The 22,486-nt window shown below is 44.8% G+C and overlaps 1 protein-coding gene across 1 annotated transcript; it reads left to right on the forward strand.

Annotated features, from left to right (window-relative positions):
* The first annotated feature begins 6,768 nt into the window (after positions 1-6,768).
* xpa (xeroderma pigmentosum, complementation group A) lies at positions 6,769-21,946 on the forward strand. The gene is made up of 7 exons (XM_072590045.1): positions 6,769-6,929; positions 7,769-7,987; positions 8,194-8,304; positions 16,588-16,693; positions 19,209-19,374; positions 21,407-21,524; positions 21,698-21,946. The coding sequence occupies exons 2-7, from the start codon at positions 7,807-7,809 to the stop codon at positions 21,847-21,849; spliced, it is 834 nt and encodes a 277-aa protein (XP_072446146.1). The 5' UTR covers positions 6,769-6,929; positions 7,769-7,806; the 3' UTR covers positions 21,850-21,946.
* Positions 21,947-22,486: the final 540 nt, after the last annotated feature.

The following is a 22,486-nucleotide window of genomic DNA, read 5'->3' on the forward strand; positions in this document are numbered from 1 at the left end:
GTTGCTGGACATCGGAGTGCATCTGGGAAAATTAGCAAACAGTGAATTTCACATAGAGAGTGGCACGTGTATGGAATGAGCTGCCAGAGGATGTGGTGGAGGCTGGTACAATTGCAACATTTAAGAGGCATTTGGATGGGTATATGAATAGGAAGGGTTTGGAGGGATATGGGCCGGGTGCTGGCAGGTGGGACTAGATTGGGATGGGATATCTGGTCGGCATGGACAGGTTGAACCAAAGGGTCTATTTCCATGCTGTACATCTCTATGACTCTATAGTTGGTGGAAATTTTCCCGAGGATTTTCCCACCAATTATCTTAGACAGAGGACAGTGATTAACAGCAAGGATCTGTTTTGGAAAGCCATGAAGAAATACCCTTCCATCCCAGCAATGCTCATCCTCCTCTCTTACACTCCTAAAAATGTTCCCCATACCACATTTATTTTCAGACATAATTTAACTTGACAATGTTCTATCCTCTGCCCCACAGTCTACCTAACAATACAAACAGAAAGTGCTGGAGAAACTCAGCAGGTCTGGCACAGCTGTGGAAAAATGAAGTTAATATTTAGCATCTGATCAACTCTTCTTTAGAATTGAAGTTGATTCATTGGAGTAAGTTTCCTGATATGCTCATGTTTTTCAGGATTGTATCCCACATTTATTCCAAAGCTTTTATGCTCACTCACATTAGAATTAACTGCACAGTGTGAGGGAAATTGGTAGGACAGCAGAAAACCATTGTGGTTAACTTACATGTGACATAGTCAATGAGATAAACTTTTATTTTTAAACACTCCTTTACAGAATTTTACTTCAAGTAACTAAGACATTCCTGCTCATTGAGTATGTGACCTGGCGTGTATGAGAATGCATATTTCCTCACCATTATCACATCTGACAGATTGCTGATGCAGGATCGTACATGCTGAAAATAAACATTCTTTCAAAGTCAATGGGCTGTGATTTTCCAACCCCTCAGAAGTAAGGATGGGGAGGGCCCAAAACCTTGAACAGAGTGACATTGTCCTTCACCTCTGATGCTAGCACACCAGATTGCAAGTGAAATGTGAACAGTGCATGCTTTTGGAAGAACCAAAATCTGAGAGCTAATTTAGGTCCTTCAGGACCCAGGAAGATTTGCTTCCAATGCGGCTTGAAGTGTTGTGAGAAGGCTGATAAGTCCAATACCTGATTTGTAGACTCCACTACATGGGGGCCAGTTGTACTCATGGGGTGGGGTCGATGAGTTATTTGGAAAGTTTGCACACTTATTCTATTCTTCAAGTTTTTCAATACTTCTAAGTTCTGAACTGTCTTCAAATTTTGAAGATGTGTCCTGTAAACCCAAGTCCAGGTTACAAATGCATTTTTAAAAAAAATGCAGTAGTCTTCATATCGATTCCTGCAGGACCTCAGTCAGAAAAGCAACTGCTCATTTTGTGCCATTCAGAATTTTTGTATCCATGCTGCCTGACAATGTTCCTATTACTCTAGGAGTTGGGCCTCCTCCACTGCCAAATTCAAGCCACCTGACTCCTGGAGGAAGAACACCTCATCTTCTGTTGGGACCCTCCAACTACACAGCATCAACATTGATTTGACCAGTTTCCTCATCTCCTCTCCCCCCACCTCATCCCAGCTCTAACCCTCCAACTTGGTGCCGCTCTCTTGAACTGTCCCACCTGTTCATGTTCCTTCCCGACCATCCTCTCCACCTGACCTGCTAATCCATCACCATCACCCCCCCCCCCCCACCTGCATCTACCTCTTGCCTTCCCAGCTACCTTATTCCCAGCCCCAACACCCCCTCCATTTATCTATCAGACCCCTCACCCCCAGCCCCTACCTTCCTGATGAAGGACTTACGCCTGAAACATTGATTCTCCTGCTCCTCGGATGCTGCCTGACCTGCTGTTCTTTTCCAATGTCACACTTTTTGACTCTGATCTCCAACATCTGCAGTCCTCATTTTTTTCCTTTCAACTAATAAGCCTGTTACAGGGCACTTTTCCAAACACCTCCTGGAAATCCACATAAATTACATCAACTGCATACCTCATCAGTAGAGTTAGTTCAACACAATTTCCCTTTAACAAATCCATGCTGGATTTCCCAACATACTCCACGTGTCTATTTGTCTATTAATTTATCACATATTACCAAATCTAAAATCTTTCCCATCTCTGAAGTTAAACTGAGTGGCTGTTAGTTCCTGGGTTTTATACTTCCATTCTTCTTTAACAATATTTACAACTTTAACAAAGTTAATACAGAGGGTTATTATCTTTGAAGAAGACAAAAAGTAAATGCAGGAAATACAATCAATTTCAGAAAGTATTTAGTCCCACCGAATGCCAGTCAGGGACTCTAGCACTTCCCTCCATTCTCCCTCATCCAAGAGTTAAACATCCTCCAAGACACCCCTCTGCCCTCACCCTGAATTTCTATCTTGAGGTTCCTTGTCTCCCCTCATGCCCTCTCTGAGATCATGGTCTGTGAGTTCCATGTCCTGTACTCTTGACCCTTTTCCCATTAAACTGCTGGCCACCCACATTCCTTCCCAGCTTCCGTGTTAGTCGACATTGTCCCTGGTCTCTACTCCAGGCTTTGCCCATTTCCCCTGCAGATCTGCCAACATCACAACCCTTGACCATCCTTTTCCTCTCTAGAGTCCTTGAATGTATTGTCATCTCCTAAAGTCATTGCCTTTATTCACATAACACCATGTTTGAATCCCTCTAATAAACGGACTTCCTCCCCACCACATTACTGTAACTGTGGTGATACAAGCCACAAATGAAATCCTATATAACTCATGATAAAGATAAACCTTCCCTTGTCATTCTTGACATTTCTGCAGCCTTTAACAGCAGCTTTCCCCAGTGCTTCTTCACCGTTGTCCTGCAGCATGCAGCCACATTTGTTTAGGTTCATTCTTACATCTCCATCAAAGCCAGAGAATTGCTGTTAAGACCATAAGACATAGGAGTGGAAGGAAGGCCATTCGGCCCATTGAGTCCACTCGCCATTCCATCATGGCTGATGGGCATTTCAACTCCACTTACCCGCATTCTCCCCGTAGCCCTTAATTCCTTGAGACAATAAGAATCTATCAATCTCTGCCTTGAAGACATTTAGCGTCCCAGCCTCCACTGCACTCTGCGGCAATGAATTCCACAGGCCCACCACTCTCTGGCTGAAGAAATGTCTCCGCATTTCTGTTCTGAAATTACCCCCTCTAATTCTAAGGCTGTGTCCACGGGTCCTAGTCTCCTCACCTAACCGAAACAATTTCCTAGCGTCCACCCTTTCCAAGCCATGTATTACCTTGTACGTCTCTATTAAGTCTCCCCTTAATCTTCTAAACTCCAATGAATACAATCCCAGGATCCTCAGCCGTTCCTGATATGTTAGACCTACCATTCCGGGGATCATCCGTGTGAATCTCCGCTGGACACGTTCCAGTGCCAGTATGTCCTTCCTGAGGTGTGGGGACCAAAACTGGACACAGTACTCCAAATGGGGCCTAACCAGAGCTTTATAAAGTCTCAGTAGCACAACGGTGCTTTTATATTCCAACCCTCTTGAGATAAGTGACAACATTGCATTCGCTTTCTTAATCACGGACTCAACCTGCATGTTGACCTTTATAGAATCCTCGATTAGCACTCCCAGATCCCTTTGTACTTTGGCTTTACAAATTTTCTCACCGTTTAGAAAGTAGTCTGTGCTTTTATTCTTTTTGCCAAAGTGCAAGACCTCGCATTTGTTCACGTTGTGTCTGTTAATGACTTCTTTCCCCATTCCATTACCCCTGTTGCCTCCCCAAAGATCTGTTCTCAGCCACTCATCTTTACTTCTTGATAATGTTATTCAAAACATGTCAGATTCCAAATGTATTTCACTAATAATAACACAAATCTACCTCACTATCAAATCTCTTAACCTTGTCACTGTCTGTGTATTGTCAGACTGCTGGACCAGCATACCTGAGAGTGGCAGCGGGAGAGGGACTCCCTGAGATTCTTGTAGAGAGAGGAGGAAAATTTCTTCAAGGCAGGCATCCTTGCAAGAGGATTCGCAGTAGGTTAAAATCAACGAGGTAAAAACAATGACTGCAGCACTATTAATCCAGAATCTGGTTTCCAGCATCTGCAGTCATTATTTTTACGTCGTTGATTTTAACCTACTGCGAATCCTCTTTCAAGGATGCCTGCCTTGAAGAAATTTTCCTCCTCTCTCTACAAGAATCTCAGGGAGTCCCTTTCTTACTGCAACTCCCAGGTATGCTATACTTTCTCCCCACCCCCACCCTCCTCTAGCTTATCTCTCCATGCTTCAGGCTCTCTGCCTTTATTCCTGATGAAGGGCTTTTGCCCGAAATGTCGATTTCGCTGCTCCTTGGATGCTGCCTGAACTGTTGTGCTCTTCCAGCACCACTAATCCAGAATCTGGTTTCCAGCATCTGCAGTCATTGTTTTTACCTGCTGGACCAGCATCCTGTCTTAACCAAGTTGAGATTTCCTACTATTAAATGTTGAGAAAACCAATTCCATGAGGGACGCCAATAAACCCATCAAATTCAACAGCCTAGAATGAGCCTCAAGCCCATCCCTCCAACTTAATAAGCCTCAGTAGCTCCCCATTGCAGAGCTTCAGGTTCCCACATGACTGACCCTGAGGTCCCCCAATGATTGAGTCTCAGGTTCCCCAATGATTGATCTTCAGAGTTTGCCAAAGATTGATACTCAGATTTCCCAATGATTGATCAGATTACCCAATGATTGACCCTCAAGTTCCCCAGTGATTGACCCTCAGCCTCCCCAATGATTGACCCTCAGGTTCCCCAATGACTGACCTTCAGCCTCCCCAATGATTGACCCTCAGCCTCCCCAATGATTTACCCTCAGGTTCCCCAATGATTGACCCTCACATTCCCCAATGATTGACACTCAGCCTCCACAATGATTGACCCCCAGCCTCCCCAATGATTTACCCTCAGGTTCCCCAATGATTGACCCTCAGGTTCCCCAATGATTGACCCTCAGGTTCCCCAATGATTGAGCCTCAGGTTCCCCAATGATTGAGCCTCAGGTTCCCCAATGACAGAGCCTCAGGTTCCCCAATGATTACCCCTCAGCCTCCCCAATGATTGACCTCAGCCTCCCCAATGATTGACCCTCACGTTCCCCAATGATTGACCCCCAGGTTCTCCAATGATAGAGCCTCGGGTTCCGCAATCATTGACCCTCGGCCTCCCCAATGATTGACCCCCGGCCTCCCCAATGATTGACCTTCACGTTCTCCAGTGATTGACCCTCAGCCTCCCCAATGATTGATCCCCAGCCTCCCCAATGATTGATCCTCATCCTCCCCAATGATTGACGCCCAGCCTCCCCAATGATTGACGCCCAGCCTCCCCAATGATTGACCCCCAGCCTCCCCACTGATTGACCCTCACATTGCCCAGTGATTGACCCTCAGCCTCCCCAATGATTGACCCCCCAGCCTGCCCAATGTGTGACCCTTAGGTTCCCCAATAATTGAGCCTCAGGTTCCCCAATGATAGAGCCTCGGGTTCCGCAATCATTGACCCTCGGCCTCCCCAATGATTGACCCCAGCCTCCCCAATGATTGATCCTCACGTTCCCCAGTGATTGACCCTCAGCCTCCCCAATGATTGACACCCAGCCTCCCCAATGATTGACCCTCACGTTCCCCAGTGATTGACCCCCAGCCTCCCCAATGCAGATCCCTAGCCTCTCCAATGATTGGCCCCCAGCCTCCCCAATGATTGACCCTCACGTTCCTCAATGATTGACCGCCAGCCTCTCCAATTATTAACCCTCATGTTCCTCAATGATTGACCCCCAGCCTCCACATTGATTGACCCCCAGCCTCCCCAATGATTGAGCCCCAGCCTCCCCAATGATTGAGCCCCAGCCTCCCCAGTGATTGAGCCCCAGCCTCCCCAATGATTGAGCCCCAGCCACCCCGAAGATTGACCCCCACCCTCCTCAATGATTGACCCTCACGTTCCTCAATGATTGACCTCCTAGCCTCCCCAATGATTGACCCTCAGCCTCCCCAATGATTGACCCCTAGCCTCCTCAATGATTGACCCCTAGCCTTCTCAATGATTGACCCTCAGCCTCCCCAATGATTGACCCTCACGTTCCTCAATGGTTGACCCCCAGCCTCCTCAATGATTGATGCCCAGCCTCCATATTGATTGACCCCAGCCACCCCAATGATTGACCCTCAGCCTCCCCAATGATTGACCCCCAGCCTCTGCAAGGCAGAACCAAGCCTCCCCAATGATTGACCTCCAGCCTCCCCAATGCAGATCCCTAGCCTCCCCCAACCACCCCAATGATTGACCCCCAGCCTCCTCAATGATTGACCCTCACATTCCTCAATGATTGACCCCCAGCCTCCCCAATGATTGACCCTCAGCCTCCCCAATGATTGACCGTCAGCCTCCCCAATGACTGACCCCCAGCCTCCCCAACGACTGACCCCCAGCCTCCCCAACGACTGACCCTCAGCCTCCCCAACGATTGACCCCCAGCCTCCCCAACGATTGACCCCCAAGCCTCCCCAACGATTGACCCCCAAGCCTCCCCGGGTGGAGCAGGTTCGGATAAAGTACGTCGTCCCTCCAGCCACCAGCAGGGGGCGGAATGGTGGTGCGTGTGACGTCATCGCGACTCGGGAACGCGTCAACGGTCGCTAGTGTCAGCGTCATATCCGGAAAGCGGTAGTGGCCGGAAGTGTTGCTGTCAAGACAGATAGACGCAGGGAGAGGGAGAGGGGATTGTAAAGATCATAAACAAATCAAGTTGGGAATGTTAAATCATCCATTTAATCCGAGGATGACAAATCTGAATGTTTCTTGGTGACCAGAGGCTGTGAGATGTGCAGGTGGGAGGAGGGATTGGGTTCTCAGATAAGATTATAATAAAATCCAGTCACTAGGTAGAGAAAGCTAAAGGGGGTCAATCACTGGGGAGGCTGGGGGGGGTCAATCACTGGGGAGGCTGGGGGGGGTCAATCACTGGGGAGGCTGGGGGTCAATCACTAGGGAGGCTGGGGGTCAATCACTGGGGAGGCTGGGGGTCAATCACTGGAGAGGCTGGGGGTCAATCACTGGGGAGGCTGGGGGGTCAATCACTGGGGAGGCTGGGGGGTCAATCACTGAGGAAATTGAGGGTCAATCATTGGGGAGGCTGGGGGTCAAACTTTGTGAGGCTGGGGGAATTCAGAATAGGAGAATAAGGCTTTAGCTGTACAGGATCCTGTTAGGATGCTGGCTGCAGCATCACCTTACGTTTTCAGTGTGTATTTCAGCAAGAATATTATTGAATTATTGGAGGAAGTTGAAGCAGGATCACCTGAATGATACAAGGGCTTAAAGGGACAAATTACAGAAACATGGCATGTTGTTATTTTCTTGAGTGCAGGATATTGAAAAGTGAATGCGCCAAGGTGTTTAAAATGACCAGGAGATTAGACATGGGTTGGGAAATCCAGGTTAATGAGCCATAACGTTAAACTCAGCTCACGCGTTTAACACAAATGTTGCTCAATACAGGGCAGACATTGATCATGGGACATTTCTGGTCTCTGTTGGTCAGTTCCCAAATTGAACGTACTGATTACTAATTAATTCAACACATTGTAAAACATTGGTTTTATTGTGAGCCCTGCCCTCTTTTACGCATTAGATGTTCTAATTGTCTTGTTCTTAATTATTCTCCCAGTTGGTTCCAAGCAACGAGGCAAAAACCTCAATCTAAACATGAGTTTGGAGGCAAAGGGTGGATCATCATCGACTTCTGCCGATGCAGGACAGACAGAGCTGGAGCAAAAAAGATCTCTACCACCTGTTGTGTTGGCCAAGATTGAGCGGAACCGACAGAGAGCGCTGATCCTGCGGCAGGCCAGGCTGGCCAGCAGACCCTACCCTTCTGTTGATGCAGGCAAGTGCGTTTGCTGTGTTCTGCAGTATTACATCCGAGTAGAATTACTTTAACGTGCTTTGTAACTGAAAGCTCGGAACTCAGGTCTTGCTGTTTAGAAATTGAATCTAAGCCCTGTTTTTAAGCAAGATCTGTTGGATGGAATCCTGTACACTCTGAGGTACCACAGTTTTGTCTGAAACAGTATTTATACTTATATCTAACAGGTGGTACTGTTGCAAAGTTTGCACCCAAAGTAACAGATACGGGAGGAGGGTTCTTTCTGGAGGAGGAGGAGGAAGAACTTGCTGAAGTGAATAAAGTTGTACATCAACCAGGTACATTTGTATTAAACATTCTAGCATAATATAATTGGAATATGATTGCACCAGAGAGGATTTAGTGGAGATTCACCGGGATATTGCTTGCCCTAGAATGTTTAACAATGAAGAGAGACTAGATAAGCTGTGATTATTGTCGTTAGAGCAGAGAAGGTTTGACGGATGGGGAGTGGTGCTGATTGAGATGTGGGCAAGGGAGTGTAGGTAGGAAGAAACATCACTTTAGTAGAGGGGTCAGTAACCACCGAGCAAGGGGTTTGGGGGTATTTAAGGATTTTCTTTCAACATTCAGATGATGGAGTCTTTGATACTTGGTGCCTGAGGGATCATATTCGTAGGAATCATTTTATTAACCAATCAGCATGTCTTCAATACAGGTCGAAGGTGCACATATAGCACAGAACTATCCCTGAATAGAAGTGATTTTTTAAAAATAAAAATTCTGGGACTTCTCACCAGAATCCTTTGTCCTGGTGAGTTGTTGTCTGAGAGTGGCTGTTGGTTTGTGTGCTGTTATGAGTCCTAGTGATCGCAGAGCCACTGTCAGACAACAACTCACCAGAACGAAGGATTCAATACCCAGCATGAGCAAAACCAATGTAGTGTACAAAATCCCATGCAAGGACTGCACAAAACACTACATAGGGCAAACAGGAAGACTGCTAACGATCCACATCCATGAACACCAACTAGCCACGAAACGACACGACCAGCTATCCTTAGTAGCCACACACGCAGATGACAAACAACATGAGTTCAACTGGGACAACTCTACTATTATAGGACAAGCCAAACAGAGAACGGCCAGGGAATTCCTAGAGGCATGGCACTCATCCATAGATTCAATCAATAAGCACATCGACCTGGACCCGATATATCAACCACTGCAGCAGACAACTGGAACTGACAACCGGAAGTGACAGATTCAAACCCCTACAAATGCCGGAGGAAACATCACAGAAGCACTTCACAGGAGGCTCCCAAGCACTGAGGATGTCACCTAGACAGGGGACGAAACGTCTGCAACACAAATTCCCAGCTCGGCGAACAGAACCACAACAACGAGCATCCGAGCTACAAATCTTCTCACAGACTTTGAAGCGATATAACCTCACAAGACCTGTCCAGATTAGAAGTACTGAGTATTATTTAAATAGGAAAAGACTGCAAAAAGCTACAGCAAAGGAATTTAGGGGTCTTTGTGCATGAGTCACAATATACTTCCATCCACGTTCAGTGGGTAGTGGGGAACTCAAGCGGACTGTCGGTCTTTATTTCAAAGGAGTTTGGAATGTAAAAGTAGGGAGGTCTTACTAAGATGGTGTAAGGCATTAGTCAGACCACAGCTGGAATACTGTTATGGTCCCTTATCATAAAAAAGACTTATTGCCAATGAAGGCAGTCCAGCGGCAGTTCACAAAGTTGATCCTGGGCATAAAAAAATTTTCTTGTGGGGAGAGGTTGAGTAAGTTGGACTTGTACTCATTGTAGTTTAGAAAAATGAGAGGAGACCGTATTGAATAATTTAAGATTCTTAGGGGCCTCTCAGAGTAATGGTGGAGAGATTGTTTCTCTTTTTGGGAGAGTTCAGGACCAGAGGGTTTATCTCAAACTGATGGGTTACCCATTTATGATAGAGTCACATAACACAGAAACAGACCCTTTGGTCCAACCAGTCCATGCCAACCATAATCCCAAACTAAGCTAGTACCATGAAAAGAAATTTATTTTCTGATGAGAGTAAATCTGTGGAATTCTTTACTGCAGAGGGCTATTGAGGCTGGGTTGTTAAGTATATTCAAGCCTCAGATAAACAGGTATTGAATCAGTAAAGGGAATAGAGGGTTAATGAGATCAGGGAGAAAAATGAAGTTGAAGATGATCAGTTAGGCGGCACATTTTGCACGGCCTTCGGTGACTAAGCTACAGCGGATCACAGCCCTCCGGGCTGCCTTGAATTCAATACTGATACAAAACGCAAAGAAAGAACTTGTTTTTGCTAGACAAAGGCTGTTCAAATATGGGGATAGGCCAGGGAGGTATTTAGCATACCTGACTAGGGAAAAGCATGCTCCCCAATCCATTACTGCAATCAGAGACAGCGCTGGGGTCCTTACATACGATACTAAAATGATTAATGAGGCTTTTCAGAGTTTTTACTCTGAATTGTGCCAGTCTGAAGGTTGCAAGGACAGGAAGGCTAAAATGGATGCCTTTTTTAAGAACCTGGACCTCCCAGGGTAAACTTAGAACAGGCCTCTCTCCTTAATGGCCCTTTGACAGTTCAGGAAATACAGGAGGCAACTAGACAACTAGTGAGTGAGTTTTATAAGGAGTTTATAGGGATTCTGTCAGGGCCAATGTTGGAGATGTACAATCACTCCTGTATGCATGAATGCCGACCAACATCTTGGAGAGAAGCTAATATTTCCTTAATTCATAGGAAGGGGAAGGCTCCTGAGGATTGTGCCTCATACAGGCCCATCTCGCTATTAAATTCAGATTTCAAAATTCTGTCTAAGATCCTGGTGCTGAGATTGGAAAAGGTGTTGCCCTATATTGTTAAAGAGGACCAGACAGGCTTTATAAGGGGCGTAGGTCCTCTAGTAATATTAGAAGGTTGCTGAATGTGGTCCAAGTTTGTCAGCAATGATTGATTCAGGGGTTGGTGATTTCCTTAGATGCAGAGAAAGCATTTGACCGGGTGGAATCGCCGTATCTTTTTTATGTCTGAGAACAGTTCGGGTTGGGTGGAGTCTTTGCTAGGTGGAGGAGGTTTTAAATTGCCACCCTCTGGCTGTGGTCATCACCAACGGGGTGAAGTCTGGGAATTTTACAATTGGTAGGGGTAGTCAGCAAGGCTGCCCCCTCTCACCATTGTTGTTTGCATTGGTGATAGAGCCGCTGGCAGAGGCTATTCATCAGAACGTCCACATAACCACTTCGGAAGTGGGATCGAGGGCACACAAGATTACATCGTACGAGGATGATGGCCTTCTGTTTTCATCGAACCCAATCACTTCCATACCCCATTTGATACAATGTATCAATTCATTTGAGGTTATTTCAGGATATAAGATTAACTTTGCAAAATCAGAGGCTATGCCTTTGGGGAACCTCAAGGATGTGCCAGAAGTCGAGGGTGGCCCTAAGTTCCCTTTTAACTGGTCACGGGCAGGGTTCCAATACCTAGGCATTTTTATTATACCCAAGTTTGATCTGTTATTTTGGACTAACTTTGCTCACTTGCTTGACAATATTGGGTGAGATCTCCAGAGATGGGAAGCTCTTCCAATTTCATGGCTAGACCAAATATCTCTCATTAAGATGAATGTTCTTCCTCATTTGTTTTATCCCATATGTATGCTCCCTATAATGTTTCCCAGGTCAATGCTGCGGAAACTTATGGGATGGTTTGGTTCCTTTGTCTGGCATCGTGGGTAGCCCCTCATCAAACTTACTAAATTGCAGTTGCCTCAAGGAGGGGGAAGGAATTGATTTCCCAGACATCAGGAGGTATCAATTGAGTTCCCTGCTGTCCTTTGTCTGCGATTGGGTAGGTAACGATCCAAACTCAATATGGCTGGATATTGAGGCCTCCCAGGCAAAGTGCCCTCTTATTAACCTATTGTTCATGGATAAGAGGAGGACAGTTATGGACCACTGCCGGGATCCCATTGTCATTAGTACAGTCAAGGCATGGAGAGCGATGTGTCAGAGTGAGGGTTGTTTATCCAAGATTTCACCACTTCCACCTATAGTTGGTACGCCAGGGTTCCGACCAGGGATGTTGGAATCGGGGTTCAAACTATGGGCAGTGAGAGGAGTTTCGAGTTTGAGAGACTTGTTTGAGGGGGAGGTTATGATGTCTTTTGAGCAACTGAGCCACAAACATGGGTTATCCAGCAGAGATTGATTTTGTTTTTTTCAGGTTAGGGATTTCATCCAGAGGACGACTACGCTTCTCGCTAAGCCCTATAAGGCCGATACAGAGAGGTTGTTGCTACGTTCCACAAGCACCCTTACAGTTAGTGCCCTCTATCACCTGCTGGGTGGCAGGGCCTGGCAGGATATTAACCAGTTATGTGAGGATCGGGAGCTAGAGCTAGGAGTGGAGATCTCTTCTGAAACATGGGAGAACATATGAGAGATTGCTCGAAAGATCTCAATCTGTAACAGGACATGCGCTATGCAGTTAGAAGTTCTGCACAGGGCTCATCTGGCAACAGACCATCTGGTGGAGTTTAAAAAAGGGGCATCTTCAGTGTGCCCCAAATGTAAAATAAGTGTAGGTACTCTTACCCATTGCTTCTGGACATGTCACTGGCTCCATGTTTATTGGAGGTTATAGAGGACTGAAGTCAAAAAGTAGACCTGATATCTCTCTTCTTGGGTCGACCGAATTTACCATCTTTAGATGGGCATGGGAAGAAACTATTTTATATTCTTGCATAATGTGCACGGAAGAATATTCTGATGAACTGGGTGTCTGAGAACCCGCCGGGCTTGCTGGGATGGCAGAAATTAATTATTGAGCACATTCCCTTGGACTTTTTTTACAAACATGGTGCACCACACAACAGACAATTTTTATAAGACATCGCAACCCTACTTGAGTTATTTGGGTATAGATTTGTCAGCTATCTTAACTAGGGCGTTTGTTTAACCAGAATGGTTACGTTTGTCAAGCCCTGGGCCCTGGAGGGGGTCTAAAAGGTAAAAACAATGACTGCAGATGCTGGAAACCAGATTCCGGATTAGTGGTGCTGGAAGAGCACAGCAGTTCAGGCAGCATCCAAGTAGCTTCGAGATCGATGTTTTGGGCAAAAGCCCTTCATCAGGAATAAAGGCAGTGAGCCTGAAGCGTGGAGAGATAAGCTCGAGGAGGGTGGGGGTGGGGAGAAAGTAGCATAGAGTACAATGGGTGAGAGGGGGAGGGGATGAAGGTGATAGGTCAAGGAGGAGAAGGTGGAGTGAATAGGTGGAAAAGAAGATAGGCAGGTAGGACAGGTCATGGGGAGAGTTACTGAGCTGCAAGTTTAGAACTAGGATGAGGTGGGGGAAGGGGAAATGAGGAAACTGTTGAAGTCCACATTGATGCCCTGGGGTTGAAGTGTTCCGAGGCGGAAGATGAGGCGTTCTTCCTCCAGGCGTCTGGTGGTGAGGGAGCCGCGGTGAAGGAGGCCCAGGACCTTCATGTCCTCGGCAGAGTGGGAGGGGGAGTTGAAATGTTGGGCCACGGGGCGGTGTGGTTGATTGGTGCGGGTGTCCCGGAGATGTTCGCTAAAGCTCTCTGCTAGGAGGCGCCCAGTCTCCCCAATGTAGAGGAGACTGCATCGGGAGCAACGGATACAATCAATGATATTAGTGGATGTGCAGGTAAAACTTTGATGGATGTGGAAGGCTCCTTTAGGGCCTTGGATAGAGGTGAGGGAGGAGGTTTTACAGTTCCTGCGGTGGCAGGGGAAAGTGCCAGGATTGGAGGGTGGGTTGTTTGGGGGCATGGACCTGACCAGGTAGTCACGGAGGGAACGGTCTTTGCAGAAGGCGGAAAGGGGTGGGGAGGGAAATATATCCCTGGTAGTCTGTTTGGAGGTGGCAGAAATGTCGGCGGATGATTTGGTTTATGCGAAGGTTGGTAGGGTGGAAGGTGAGCACCAGGGGCGTTCTGTCCTTGTTACGGTTCAAGGGGTGAGGTCTGAGGGCGGAGGTGCGGGATGTCTCAGCATGCTCCTGCCCCACTGAAGTCCTATCCCCCCTAGTCCAGGAACTCCCCACATACGTTCGAGACACCACCCACGCCCTGCACCTCCTCCAAGACTTCCGTTTCCCTGGCCCCCAACGCCTCATCTTCACCATGGATATCCAATCCCTCTACACCGCCATCCGCCATGACCAGGGCCTCCAAGCCCTCCGTTGTTTCCTCTCCAGACGTCCCCAACAATACCCTTCCACCGATACTCTCATTCGTTTGGCCGAACTAGTCCTCACCCTTAACAATTTCTCCTTTGAATCCTCCCACTTCCTCCAGACCAAAGGGGAAGCCATAGGCACACATATGGGCCCCAGCTATGCCTGTCTCTTTGTTGGCTACGTAGAGCAGTTGATCTTCAGTAATTACACCGGCACCTCTCCCCACCTCTTCCTCCGCTACATTGATGACTGCATTGGCGCCACCTCGTGCTCCCGTGAGGGGGTTGAGCAATTCATCAACTTCACCAACACATTCCACCCTGACCTTAAGTTTACCTGGACCATCTCTGACACCTCGCTCCCCTTCCTGGAGCTCTCCATCTCCATTAATGACGATTGACTTGACACTGACATTTTTTACAAACCCACCGACTCCCACAGCTACCTGGATTACACCTCTTCCCACCCTATCTCTTGCAAAAATGCCATCCCGTATTCCCAATTCCTCCGCCTCTGCCTGATCTGCTCCCAGGAGGACCAGTTCCACCACAGAGCACACTAGATGGCCTCCTTCTTTAGAGACCGCAATTTCCCTTCCCACGTGGTTAAAGATGCCCTCCAATGCATCTCATCTACATCCCGCACCTCCGCCCTCAGACCCCACCCCTCCAACCGTAACAAGGACAGAACGCCCCTGGTGCTCACCTTCCACCCTACCAACCTTCGCATAAACCAAATCATTCGCTGACATTTCTGCCACCTCCAAACAGACCCCACCACCAGGGATATATTTCCCTCCCCATCCCTTACCGCCTTCTGCAAAGACCGTTCCCTCCATGACTACCTGGTCAGGTCCACGCCACCAAACAACCCACCCTCCAATCCTGGCACTTTCTCCTGCCACCGCAGGAACTGTAAAACCTGCGCCCACACCTCCTCCCTCACCTCTATCCAAGGCCCTAAAGGAGCCTTCCACATCCATCAAAGGTTTACTTGCACGGCCACTAATATAATTTATTGTATCTGTTGCTCCCGATGCAGTCTCCTCTACATTGGGGAGACTGGGCGCCTCCTAGCAAAGCGCTTTAGGGAACATCTCCGGGACACCCGCACCAATCAACCACACCGCCCCGTGGCCCAACATTTCAACTCCCCCTCCCACTCTGCCGAGGACATGGAGGTCCTGGGCCTCCTTCACCGTGGCTCCCTCACCACCAGACGCCTGGAGGAAGAACGCCTCATCTTCCGCCTCGGAACACTTCAACCCCAGGGCATCAATGTGGACTTCAACAGCTTCCTCATTTCCCCTTCCCCCACCTCATCCTAGTTCTAAACTTCCAGCTCAGTAACTGTCCCCATGACTTGTCCGGACTTGTCCTACCTGCCTATCTTCTTTTCCACCTATCCACTCCACCCTCTCCTCCTTGACCTATCACCTTCATCCCCTCCCCCATTGTACTCTATGCTACTTTCTCCCCACCCCCACCCTCCTCGAGCTTATCTCTCTACGCTTCAGGCTCACTGCCTTTATTCCTGATGAAGAGCTTTTGCCCGAAACGTCGATTTCGAAGCTACTTGGATGCTGCCTGAACTGCTGTGCTCTTCCAGCACCACTAATCCAGAACCTGGAGGGGGTCTCCTGAGTTAATACGGGTATATATACCACGTTCCTGTTCCTATGTTTGGGAGCTTTGCGCCGAGCATAGCTGTTCTTTGTTTTGTTTTTTGTTTGCTTTTCTTTCTTTTTTTGATCTATTAGTTATTTACTTATTTATTGGTGTTGCTTGCACAGTGCTAGGGTTTGTTTTGTATTATAGGGTAGATTAGTAGTTAGTAGACAGTAGTTGTAATTTGTTTTTTTCTTTTTATTATACTGATATTTGTTTGTATTTTTCAATAATTTTATGTTTGTAACGTTAAAAAAATTTGCTAATAAATATATTTACAAAAAAGTGTTAACCACTGAGACACTGCGCTGCCCTCTTCCTGCCAAAATGAATCACTTCATGTTCCAGTCTTAGTCGTACAATAGAATGTTTACTGTTTTTTTAAATTTAAAGTCTCACCTGACTGACAGGAGTTTCAACCACACAGTGCTGCCATCAGTACTGAATGGAGATAAGTTGTCCCAGTAAAATAGATCAATTATGCTGCAAATCTAAGACTCCATTTTGGGGTGACACTGTACAACATTAATTATTTATATAGCTATAAATGCATTGGTCAGACCTCTTGTTACTATTTTAGTGTCTTAATTACTCAACTGCAGGTAATCATTTCAGGAAGTGTTCATTGTGCGAGTTTTTTTTCCCATCTGTCACATTATAAAGTTGTTGCTAACTCAAAATATGCTATCTGTAACTGCAGGACCTGTCTTGGAATTTGATTACTTATTATGTGAAGAATGCGGCAAAGAATTCATGGACTCTTATCTCAGTAGTCACTTTGATCTACCTGTCTGTGATAATTGCAGGTATTAAGAGTAATTTTATCCTTTGACTCTTATGCCATGTTTAGTGTTGTAGGGGAGAAATGGAAAAGAAATGGTCACAATGGCATTTCAATTATAATTAAGCATATTGGATCATATTCCTATTAATTACAGGGGCCTGTTTGCCAAGTATTTCCCAGAAATATGAATTCATGGGCTGAGGCCATCACTGTTAATACAATTACCTATTGCTCCTTAAAACCTGAAAACGCTGCAGATGCTGTAAATCAGAAACAAAAACAGAAATTGCTGGAAAAGCTCTGCAGCATCTGTGCAGAGAAATCAGAGTTGACATTTCGAGTCCAGTATCCAGTCTCCAGAACTGAGTTCTGAGGAAGGGTCACTGGACCTGAAATGTTAACTCTAATTTCTCTCCACAAATGCTGCCAGACTTGGAGCTTTTCCAGCAATTTCCATCTATTGCTCATTATTGTGAAAAGTTGGTGGAAGCTAACCTCTGTTGAACCATTAACAGTGGCAGTGTGTAGGAAATCAACTCCCACTATTCACGAAGTCATCACAAAGTTCAAGATTTTATAAAAAAAAGTGTGCAAATTTTCCCAATTTAAGGTTGGTAGAAAGCAAAGACCAGGTTTCTGAACTTAACGAGAATTACTATTTATTAAAATAAATAGATTCTGGTTTCAGCTAAATAGCTGAGACCAACGACATATGCTATTAGCTAATTCTCTTAACTGCCTTTTAAACCTCTCCCCATAAACAGATGGCAGAGAAAGAAAAGGTGTTAAAGGTAAAGGGAAAGACTGTTCAATGGTCCCTGTCCACAGCGTTTGTGGAAGTGATCCTTTTGGTTTGTCAGGACACACTTCTCCTCAATCTATCGGGTTCACATAATATTTCAAATGTCTCTGGCTTATTCCTTAAAAGCCATGCCTCACAGCAATTGATGAGAAATAACTTTCTTCAGGCTTGAGGTGTTTGTACTGCAGAGAAAAGGAAAAGCCAGACCCTTCCTTCATACCCGTAAGCTGTTCAGCTCCCTGGGAGCCAATCACATAGCTGTTGGCAGGCAGAAGACCTTTGGTCTGTGAAACGGCAACTAGTTATTGATGACAATCAATTTTGCTTCATTCCTCTTGTAATACTGGATAAGTTGCCATTAGTTGCCTTGACTACATGCTGTATCTACATTCTAACATTGTGACTTCTGTACTAGAATATCTAGATCCCTCTGCACCTAGAAATTCTGCATTCATTCTCCAGTTAAGTAATACCCTATTTTTACATGCTTTTCACAGTTTGATTTTTATGTTAACACTTTTTCTGGCCATTAATGGTGCTTGACCTGCAGAGAATTTCCAGCATTTTTTGTTCTTATTTTAGATTTGAACCATGGCAGTATCTAGCACTTATAAGAGACAGTCATATTGGTGTAGAACTGGAGTCAAATACAGTATAGGCCAGACCAGCTAACAATTTGCAGGTTTCCTTCCTTATAGAACAGTAGAGTGTACCAGTTGGGTTTTTAGACAATCCAGTGGTTTAGTGGTTGCTTTTTGCTCCTAATACTTCCTTTAATATTCAGAATTTTCAATTAAAAAAAAATCAACTGGCATAGAAGATTTGAATTCACATTTTGAATTAAGAGTCACTGAACATAAGCACTATATGACTATAGTAGCAGAGCTGATCAGGAAAAAGCTAATTAGATTTTGGAACTGTCACCAGAGGGAGCAGTTGAGGTAAATGGCATGGATCAAAGGGAATACGTTATGCTGATTGGGTTGGAAGTGGAGACACAGTGACTCAGTGGTTAGCACTGCTGCCTCACAGCACCAGCGTCCCAGCCTTGGGAGACTGCCTGTGTGGAGTTTGCATGTTCTCCCCATGTCTGCATGGGTTTCCTCCAGGTTCTCCGGTTTCCTCCCACAGTCCAAAGATGTGCAGGTTAGCTGAATTGGCCATGCTAAATTGCCCGTAGTGGTAGGTGCATTAGCCAGAGGGAAATGGGTCTGGGTGGGTTACTCTTCAGAGGGTCGGTGTGGACTGGTTGGGCTGAAGGGCCTGTTTCCATTCTGTAGGGAAACAAAACTAATTTAAAGCTCATTTGGACTACAAAGTTTGTCATGGAACAGTTGGCTAAAGGGCCTGCCTCTGCTGTACATATTATGCAGAAAATATTGCATTCCTGTCTGAAATAAAACAGGCAAATAACATTTGCATCATTCTGTTTAATTGTCATTTTGTGCTGCTGGACGTGATGCATAACCAAAGAGGGGAATTTTACAACTAATCAAATGTGAAATGCACAAGTATTCAGTTGTTGCTAAATATCTACCTTTATTCGTAGCTTTCTATTACTGAAGCATCGATGCATAGATTCATGAATATTCAGGTAACCAGTGATTACAAGGTACAACATCTAAGATAAATGTCCAGTCTTACTGATACTTCTTACTGTACTTAGGTCTGATCTAATCTAAAGATTCTCATTAGCAGTGGAAATGTCAATCACCAGCTTCTTGCTTTATTGCAGAGATAGTGAAGAGAAACACAAACTAATTACCCGAACAGATGCAAAGCAGGAATTTCTGCTTAAAGACTGTGACTTGGACAAGCGAACACCTGTACTCAAGTACATACTGAAGAAAAATCCACATAATACCAATTGGGGCAATATGAAACTTTATGTAAGGCTGCAGGTAAGTAACACAGTACAAGGTGCAATGCACAGCTTTTTCCTGAGAAAGAGTGAGTGCTAATAACTAGCAGTGACCATGTTTAGCAATGCATTCATGCAAACTTTTTGACATAGGAATGTAGATATCTATCCAGGTAACTGCTGTCCTTGTTTTTCTCAATCAGTTATCTGATTATTGGACTTAAATGATATTACATACCCTAACTTTGGCACTGTGGTGCTCAGGTCAAGCTGATGCCAGTGATTTAGACAACATCACGTAAGCTGCTCAATTTCTCTGGACCACAGGGATCGAGACTGAGGAAGCAGAGCTGTTTTTGTTTCACATAAGTAGAGCAGTTTAGATCCTGTAACATGCATCTTGAAACTGACATTAACGAAATGCATTTGCTTTTTCTTTAAGGCTAGTATAGGTGACTACCTGATTTATATCTTGATACTTGAAGAGGTGGGAACTGTATTCTATCACATTCCTGACTTGTGCTTGGTAGGTGGCATAGAGACTTTGCAAGTCAGAAGTGAGCCATGTCCTGTAGTTTTACCCACCCAAAAGAAACAAGACAATCTACTGTGGCTCTACCAATAAATTAACAAAAAAAAACAAAGAAAATTAAAGTATTTCATAAATCAAAAACAAGTTTCCAGTTTATTGTACTTCATTTGAGTTATCATAGTAAAGATGTTATCAGAGTATGTAAACACTCCCCAGTTCATATGCTGGTTCAGATCCAGGCAAGCTGAAAGCATGGATCAAGTTTCTGTACTTTACGAGAATTGCTATTTGTTACAAATAAATAGTTTCTAGCTACACAAACTAATAAAACTCTCCCCCTACTGATGCACAGACAAAAGTGGTGCATAGGTGGAGGGGGAGAAAAAAAACTAAGGAAATGAGTCAATGTCCTCTGTCCGCAGGGTTTGTTAAGATGACCCTTTCATTTGCCAAGACGTGTTGTCTTTCTGCTCTCTCTCCTACCTAGTCCTTTTCACATCCTCATAGGACGTGCAGTCAATAGATTCATAAATTATAAAGGCTCTGACTTCATTGGTGAAAACAACAGTTTACAGCAACTGCTAAGAAAATGTACTGGCTTTCTTCAGGTATTTTCTGCCACGGTGACCCATTCTGCTTTACTGTTTGCAGGTCTGAAGGCTTCTGCCAGTATTACTTTCACCTAGCTCTTCATCTACCCAGGAGACAATCACATAGTTATTAGCAGGTTGAGGCTTGAACTGGTAGTCATTCCTCAACCAATCATCTATTTGTTGCTGGCTGACTTTCACTTTACATATAAAACTCTTGGTGACAGCCCTCTGTAACCCATCTCCCCTGCTGCTTGAACAAAGTAGTAGTGTAAACACCATTTAAAATGAGTTTATGACTTCCTTTTAAAAAGTGCATCAATCCTTTCTACAATCATTGGTTTTCCAAACTGTCCTTTTACCATTTCAGTCCAAAAGACATGTTCTGCTTTGCATTCAAATCCAGTACTCAAACCCAAATTAAACATTACCTTTGAGTGAGATGTTAATACACAACTATTGCTTCATTTTGTTCATTTTTATGGGCCAGTTAGTTGGATAGTTGGCTTGCAATGCAAAGTAACACCAGCAGCATTGGTTCAATTCCTGCACTAGCTGAGGTTACTATGAAAGGCTCTCCTTTTCAACATCTCCCCTCACCTGAGGTGTGGTGACACTCAGGTTAAACCAGTATTGGTTGTGTCTCTCTAATGAGAAGTCCTGTGGTCCAGTAAGACTACAGTGACTTTAGTTCATGATATCCATAAAGATATTGTACGTCAACATGTTTTATAACTAAACAGTCTCCTTATTGTGGAACTCAAGTCAAATAACTGAGACATATCAAGAAGCAGTGAATGGCTCCATATTGCCCGCTTCGATACTTGTCACAGTTAGATTCACTTAGTTTAAAGATGGTTTCACATTTGTGTTTCCTCACTGTCCCTCATAGATAATTTGAAATCTGTGAGCAAATCTGCAACTGTGTCATCCTCCTGTTTTATTTTCAGATAATAAAACGTTCCCTTGAAGTATGGGGCAGTGAGGAAGCTCTGCAAGAAGCAAAAGAAGCACGGCAAGAGAATAGAGAAAAGATCAAACAAAAGAAATTCGATAAAAAAGTCAAAGGTAGGCAAATAGGCCAGCATTAAATTGCTTTTGTTTCCAGCATAAACTAACTTAAATGTTTTTCTCCCATTCACACCTGCTTTTAATTCTCTTTTTCTTGCCTCCATCCCTCCCTGCATTTCTTCTTTCTCACACATAAATAATGCTCGCTTGTTCCCCTGGTCTCATTGTAGACCTTCGTCGAGCTGTGAGAAGCAGCCTGTGGAAAAAGGAATCAACTCTTCACCAGCATGAGTATGGTCCAGAAGAAGAACACGAGGAGGAGGATATGTACAAGAAGACATGTACCACATGTGGCCATCAGTTAATCTATGAAAAAATGTAATTGATATAACTTTATGCTTCCATATATTTATGTAATGATTTGGCACTTCAATAATTGTATAGGTTGATTTTCTTTTAATAAATTGAGCATTTCTGTACATTTGCTACTTTTGAAAACTATTCCAATACTGACATTTACCAGCATCTTTCCTGAGTTTTGGTTTTTAAAAAATATTACATAATCAAGTGTAACAGAACAGGAAGAGGCCATTTGGCACATGTCTGCACTAGCTCTTTAAATGAGCATTATTATCTACTGTCAATCATCTGTTTTTTCCTCACATTGTTGCACGTTATTTCTATCCAAATAATCATCCAAAGCTTTCTCTCATTTCTGTTTGCTTCTTTTGTAAATCACCCTCTGGTTCTTAATTGTTTTTTAAAAAATGCCCAACAAACAGCTTGTAACCACAACCCTGAGCTTAAGAGACTCAATGCTGTGCCCATTGAGTGAGCTGGGAAAACATGAGAAAGGGTAACTGAAAGCACTGGGAATTTAAATTTTATTTCATGGTACAGGAAGTGACGATGCCTTAGTTTCTCACATTACCACATAGAAGACAGCAGTCAGCTCTCCCCACAGGCAGACTGTCAGTACTCTACAGCTTTGGGATGTTATTATTTCAAAATTTTTTGAC

The sequence above is a fragment of the Chiloscyllium punctatum genome, chromosome 2 (genome assembly GCF_047496795.1).
Source record: "Chiloscyllium punctatum isolate Juve2018m chromosome 2, sChiPun1.3, whole genome shotgun sequence".
Taxonomy (NCBI): Eukaryota; Metazoa; Chordata; class Chondrichthyes; order Orectolobiformes; family Hemiscylliidae; genus Chiloscyllium; species Chiloscyllium punctatum.

What these genes read in the sequence shown, in the direction of transcription:
- xpa (XM_072590045.1), top strand. Translation starts at nt 7,807, where the DNA reads ATGAGTTTGGAGGCAAAGGGTGGATCATCATCGACTTCTGCCGATGCA. An exon ending in CCTGTCTGTGATAATTGCAG is followed by an intron (nt 16,694 to 19,208) that starts GTATTAAGAGTA and finishes GCTTTATTGCAG; the next exon opens with AGATAGTGAAGAGAAACACA. An exon ending in ATTCGATAAAAAAGTCAAAG is followed by an intron (nt 21,525 to 21,697) that starts GTAGGCAAATAG and finishes GTCTCATTGTAG; the next exon opens with ACCTTCGTCGAGCTGTGAGA.